Here is a 6650-nt window from a genome sequence, read left to right as displayed (position 1 = left end):
TTGCATTATTAAAATTATATGGACAATCTTCAGTATTAGTATTCAATTACACTAATACAATATCTTCTTTTTCTGGTTCTGGTTTTTCTTCTGTTTCTTCTCTTTCATGTTCTTCATGTCCTTGTGCTTCATGTGCCTTTCTCATAAGACATGTGAGTATAGAGAAACTTTTTTCACATTTTTGAGTAATAATTCTCACTACATAAATAAAAATTAAAAAATATAATTATACGATAATAAAGTACATAATACCATTATATTTTCTATAGCTACTATGTATTTTAATAGCAAATTTAATGTTCTAAAACCAGCACATAAAAAAAAACGTACGTAAATTTGTTTGTAATTCCATATTTTTTGTCAATTATAGTGCAATTATAATCAATTATGTCAATTTTTATATATTTGTAATTATGGTATTATAAGATATTTTACCTTCTTTTAAGCATTTTTGTACAGGTTCGCGTGCATTTTCTGGATCTATGACTAGTTCATCTAATCTTCCAATAATTTTTTCTTCATTAATGTTTGATCCTTCCATCTAATATTATTAAAATAAAAATATAAATAATAGGAAATGGTAGAACATAAATTTATTGTACTTATTTAATTTAATTTAAAAATTATGTATCTTAAAATGTAAAATTATAAATTAAATAGCATAATATATTTTCACTAATATTATATAATAATAGTAATTTTGTATTAATTCACCGTCAAACATATTATAATATTTCATTAATTACATATTAATAATTATTGCATTATAAAATTATTAATTCTTTAATAATTTAAAATTTTATTTAATTAACAAAAAAAATACAATCGAGACTAAATCTTGGAACTTAATAATGAGTTTACGTTGCTTGCTTTTTGCACTGAGTTTTTTATTTCTTTTCCTTTCTCTCTCTCTCTCACACACACACACACACACACACACACACACACACACGCACGCACGCACGCACGCACGCACGCACGCACGCGTTCGAATATATATTTATCTCTTTTTTGATTAAAATATTTTTAAAGACCTTAAGCAAAGCAAACAAGCCGATAATTTTTATGTAAATAATAAAAAGAGTAAAATATACAATTTTTCAGTTCTATAAACTGCGCGTTAATTTACTATGAATTGAAATGCAATTATAAATTGAAATTATAATATTACAAAATAAAATTTTATTATTTATTATAATAAATTAATCTTGCATTGTTGGGCATTATGTATAAAATTCGTAGCATACACTGTATTATATATAATATTTATTAACACTTACAAAATCCATTTTTTTCATGACACATGCAATCCAGCAGCCAACTTTTCTTGTTCTTTCTATATTTTCGGGTTCGACATGTAAGAGAGTCATTACGTCTTCTTCTTTGTACCAGTCGTCTAAGAATTAATGCGAGCCATCGATTAATGCAAAAAAAATGTATTTTTTTGCAAAAATGTTAATTTAAACAAAACATTGTTAAACATTATAAAACAAAATTATAAGAAAAATACCCAATTAAATCTAAAACAGAATTGATTCACAAAACTGACAAAAAAAATTTTTAATAGAAAACGAAATCTGTGTAATATGGTGTACGTAATTATATCTTACCCCTAGTCGCATTGTTCTCAGTAGCGCAAGTTAGAATATCATTTCCTGCTTTCTCTGGTTTGAACTTTTCTTTTAATTTTGCTGAGCTGCAGGACTAAAATTAAAAAAATATTTTTACTTTATCTACCCCGACAATACAAAGTCTAAAATTGACATATAAGACGTCTTTTAGTCATCTTTTAGACAGCTCTCGCAAAAGTGTCTAAAAAACATCTAAAAGACGTTTTATGATTCAATTTTTAGATTTTGTGTTGTCTGGATATTTTATATATTATTTCACATAAAGTTTTTGTAATTTGTTGAGATGATTAAAGTAGTTTACTAAGAGAGTACTCTTACAACAAGTATTAAAACACAGGCGCAAAGCACGAAACTTTTCATTTTGTGCAAATTATTTCTTCACTGCAATAAACGTGTTATTCGAAATAGCAGCAGCTACACTATGCAGCTACGTTATACTCTTACGCTTTTATATTCTTATTTCAAAATATAAAAAACAGGGTTAAAGGAACAAGTTCATAGGTGATATAATTATTATGTAACATTAATAGAGATAATTTAATTAACATAATAATCATGTTACCCTGTTATAATTTTAATGCTATTCTTTAATATAAACTGGCAAAAATAAAAATCTAAATAAAAAATAATAATAATATAATAATAGAAATGTTATTAAATTACAAATATTGTAAATAAAGTAATATTTATTTTTTACTTTAGAAATTGAATTGTAATTTTACTAAATGGAAGCTTATTTATAAAAAAATGTTTTTATTATTAAATTGTAAGAAATTAGAATATTTTAAAAATAAATATTTTTTTTGGTGTTATATACTAAAAAAATAATGATGTAATAATGATAGAATTAAATATTAAAAATTGTTTTATTAGATTACTAAATGCTACAAGATTATAAGAATACAAATATATAATATAAATATATTCTTATTGTTTAAAGATGAATATATAAAATAATATAAGGAAATTTAAGTATACATTTTTATTTATTTATTTACAGAGTACTTATGTAGAGACGTGTTTTATGTAGAGACATGTAAAAAGAGTCATGTTTTATTAAAAGATCATTACATTGTTATAGAATATTAATTGGTGTACATTTAATGCATAATGTAAATTGATTATATTTAATTATTTTCATTTTCTGCATTTTCTTCAATCTCTTCGTCTGCATTCATTGCAAAGGGAAACAATCTGTTTACACCTTTCACACCACACTTCATTGCTACAACACCTCTTTGACATCCTTCTTGATTGGCATTTTTTACTAAAAAGAATATATATAAATGCGATATGTTAATAAATATAACTTAATACGAGGTCGCGGTTACGCGACCGTTCTCGATTCATGTTATCTTTTCCGGAAAGCTATAATGTCACGGGGCTGAGTGCACCCGTGACCCGAGTAAGCGTTATACTTCAGCAAAACATAAGTATAACGCAACCAATTAAAATATATAATTAAAATATATAATTAAATTCATACTGATGCTTTACCTTTTGAGATACTACTAAAAATTTTATCTTGTATCATTCGTGTTTTTATGTTAATTTTGTATATATATTTTGTTTTTGATGTATTATCAATAAAGCTAGTATTATTATCATTATTATTATAAATTAAGGACGCCTATCTAAGCGTTCTGAAAAAGATAACATGAATCGAGAATTTATGCAATCGCGACCTCACGATACCCGAAATGTAGAACGCTGATGCGTCAATGCGTAAGGTATTTATACGAATAATTATAAGCCGGGCGCGGTGAATCGCCAAGTCCCGTTTCCCCGCGGAATTCGGATTCTGTTATGCCAGCGGCACAACAATACATATATCATATTGCAGTTGTTTTAATATTAAGATTAAAAGAAATTTCCTCAGCCAAAATCGGAATTAAAAATTATCTATTGTCGTGAGCTTATCAACAACCAAATCATTTATATATTTTTGTAATTATGATAGATATAATAGCTTACCTTTTGTAGCACAATCACTTATAAATTCTTGTATTTGAGTTTGTAAGGGATGATTAGTAAATGCTTTGTTTATATCTGCGTAAAGTTTTTCCTCTTTAAGTTCAGATCCTTCCATCTAATATTGATTAAAAAAGCATTGTTTTGTAAAATTTATATATCATTATTTATAATATAATTATTGCGTATGTATGAATAAATAATTCTTTTTTGCTTATATAAATATTATAAAATGCTATCCGAAGACATTAATCAATGTCAATGTTAATGATATAATTCTAATAACATTTAGTAATAATCTTTTGCAATATTAAAAAAATTTTATATTTTTAATAATCTGAAATGTAAGTAACACTTTGAATCGAATGTCACGCGAACACACTAATAAAAATTTATATTATATTTTAGAATTAATTTTTAATATATCTTACCCAATTCAATTTTCTTAGGACACACTCAATGAAACAACCATGCTTTCGTGTTTTTTCTTCCAATTCAGGAGTGTCAATACTATCATTTATAATATCTCTTACATCAAAGTCATCGTCTAAAAAGTAAATCGTAATATTGAAGACAAATACCTATTTTTTAATATGATATATATTTTAGATATTTGAAAAAACAATTTTATAAAAATATCAATTAACATTTAAACATATTTTTTAATAAATAAAATATAATTAAATTTTTTTATTTTGTTCTTTTGTATTATTACTTAATTATTAATATCACGGATTTAGAAAATGACAAAGTTCAGAAAGATAAGACTTGTTTATGCATTCGCATAAGAAGAGATTCGCTGAAAAGAGATTTAGAATTGATCATAGGTAAATGAATAAAGTATATTCTTCGTACTTACCATAACTCATACCAACTTCAGTAATGCAGGCATTTACAAATTGATTGTTGTTATTAGACTGTTTTCCCAGTTGACTTACTATACTCACAGATGAAGCGAGAGACTAAAATATAAATTTTATAGTTTTATTTTAGATAATATTGTAATTTTTTAAAATAAATTTTTATGTGAAAATTTGATATTATTTTAAACTAATATTTATTGTGTATAGCAAAATATGTTAAAAACTTAAATTACAAATACATTTGCACATCGTGGCTGTTTCGATTATTTTGTTTTAGAAAATTACTTACGATACACGCTAACGCGCAGATACAGAGCTCAAAAGCCTTCATTTTGCTGAGAATGTTCTTTACGGATAAACGTTCTGCGCAGACCCGGCGTTTTATCTCGGCTCTGGCTGTGGAAATTTCTGATAAAAAATCTCCCCTCCCCCACTCTCCCCACTCTCCCCACTCCACCAGTAGTTGATAAAATTTTTAAGTGCGCAAATTTTTCTTTTAACATTTAATTATTTATTTTTTACAATTAAAAACGTGAATGCTCTATAACTGTTTTTACTAATAAATTCATTTAATAATTTATGATCCATTATATCATCCATCACAGCCTCCGCTAAATCTCTGTGAATTTGTAATACTGCCGAGTTGTATAAACGCATTTGGCTCGTTGATGCCCTTAATCATGTTTTCAGCCTTCTCAGTGCCGAAAAGGAACGCTCCACGCGCCGTGCAGGACGAGGCCGGGATCGTCAAAATTAATCTTATTGATTTTATAAATTCCGGAACCAAGTCCTTCACATTCGAATTTATTTTTAAAAAATTCACTACATTTTTCTTAAATTTAACCACTACACTTTTAAAATGTCCAAAAAAAGTTGGTGATGTAGCCTCAGACTATCCTGCTCCAAATCTTTATAAAAAGATAATAATGGTTTTGCATCGGGTTCAGTTTCAATTACAAATTTCTCGAAGCCAATGAGAAGGCCGAAATTTGAATATTCCTCCAAATATTCTAATTTCATGATTTATATTATTTTCTTTAAAGTTACATAATTAATATATAAACGTGGGTGTGGAAATTTACACCCACCTGATTGTATAGGGTGTGGATTGCTCCACACATCCACACACAAAACGCCGGGCCTGGTTCAGCGGAATCTTTCTCACAGTTGGTAAATATTTATACTAATTGCAAATATATGCGGTGCATAGGTCAGATGTGAAATCACTATATACGTCCAAGAATTGCAATTCTTAGATTTTATTGTTTATTATCGTTTATATCGTGTTTATATGAACTAAGCGAAGTGTTTACTTGATCAATGATAATAAGATCATAAGGTTCAAAAGGTTATAAACATACATTAGATACTAAATCGTCAAATACTAAATAGTTTCCGCGTAAGTTCCTTATGGGTTATTAATTTTTGAGTATTATTATTTTATTTATGAAAGTAATAAAACATAATTAAAAAGATTGTTTTCACACTACAATAAAAAAAATTGTTAAATATATTTTAGCATTTTTTACAATGACATTTAAATTATAATATGTTTTTACATTTTAAATTAATTTTCTGTTATATTTTTTATATTTTTATAATATATTACACTCTATATTCAAAAATTAAATAAATACAATTTATCAAAACTTATTGAATAATGTAGAATAGATATGATAAATGATATGATTTTGCTGCAAATATAACAAACTATTTTCAAATTTTCATATTATTGTTATTATAAATTAAAATATATATCGTATTTGTTACACAACATTAAGTTTTTTCATTGTATTATTATATTGTTAGAAAAATATTATTTATTATTAACATTAACAAAATCATATGACTTTATTGCATTATTAATTTTGTTAAGTCAACGAATAAATCTGCGATTCCAAAGCATATTTCAACGATCGTAATGTTTGAAATAAATTTGCACATATAGCATTTGACATATAACTTTCAAACATTGCAGAAGCTTTACTGTAAAAAGCAGTATCAGTAATTAATTATCATCTTGACGTAAAAGATGACGATTCAAATTTTGCATATTAGTAAAATTATTAAAAGTGTTATTAAAAGTGGATATTAAATAATGGCAAATGCACATTTAAAGAGCATATCTGCCCCGCATTAAATTTGCATTTAATGCACATTATAGCAATACAAAAAGCGCACCAAT

General features: G+C 25.9%; 2 protein-coding genes across 2 annotated transcripts in view; both read right to left on the bottom strand.

The window, feature by feature from the left end:
* Positions 1–2078, bottom strand: part of LOC105449977 (pheromone-binding protein Gp-9-like) — a 6389-nt gene extending 4311 nt beyond the window's left edge. The window contains exons 1-5 of the mRNA XM_011689468.1: positions 1950–2078; positions 1611–1704; positions 1281–1396; positions 436–541; positions 51–198 (exon numbers count right to left, since the gene is read on the bottom strand). Coding sequence (XP_011687770.1) covers positions 51–198; positions 436–541; positions 1281–1396; positions 1611–1704; positions 1950–1991 — 506 coding nt within the window. The 5' untranslated portion in view covers positions 1992–2078. The remainder of the gene's footprint in view (positions 1–50; positions 199–435; positions 542–1280; positions 1397–1610; positions 1705–1949) is intronic.
* A 573-nt stretch (positions 2079–2651) lies between these two features.
* Positions 2652–4865, bottom strand: LOC105449954 (pheromone-binding protein Gp-9-like). The gene is made up of 5 exons (XM_011689443.1): positions 4755–4865; positions 4462–4564; positions 4034–4149; positions 3606–3720; positions 2652–2898 (listed from the first exon to the last, which is right to left on the bottom strand). The coding sequence occupies exons 1-5, from the start codon at positions 4794–4796 to the stop codon at positions 2759–2761; spliced, it is 516 nt and encodes a 171-aa protein (XP_011687745.1). The 5' UTR covers positions 4797–4865; the 3' UTR covers positions 2652–2758.
* Between the last annotated feature and the right edge of the window lie 1785 nt (positions 4866–6650).

This window comes from Wasmannia auropunctata, unplaced genomic scaffold (assembly GCF_000956235.1).
Source record: "Wasmannia auropunctata unplaced genomic scaffold, wasmannia.A_1.0 LD336071.1, whole genome shotgun sequence".
NCBI lineage: Eukaryota > Metazoa > Arthropoda > Insecta > Hymenoptera > Formicidae > Wasmannia > Wasmannia auropunctata.
This window is presented reverse-complemented; position numbering and strand designations above follow the sequence as displayed.

What these genes read in the sequence shown, in the direction of transcription:
- LOC105449954 (XM_011689443.1), bottom strand. Translation starts at nt 4,796, where the DNA reads ATGAAGGCTTTTGAGCTCTGTATCTGCGCGTTAGCGTGTATC. An exon ending in TGAAGTTGGTATGAGTTATG is followed by an intron (nt 4,150 to 4,461) that starts GTAAGTACGAAG and finishes TTTACTTTTTAG; the next exon opens with ACGATGACTTTGATGTAAGA. An exon ending in TCCTAAGAAAATTGAATTGG is followed by an intron (nt 3,721 to 4,033) that starts GTAAGATATATT and finishes AATCAATATTAG; the next exon opens with ATGGAAGGATCTGAACTTAA.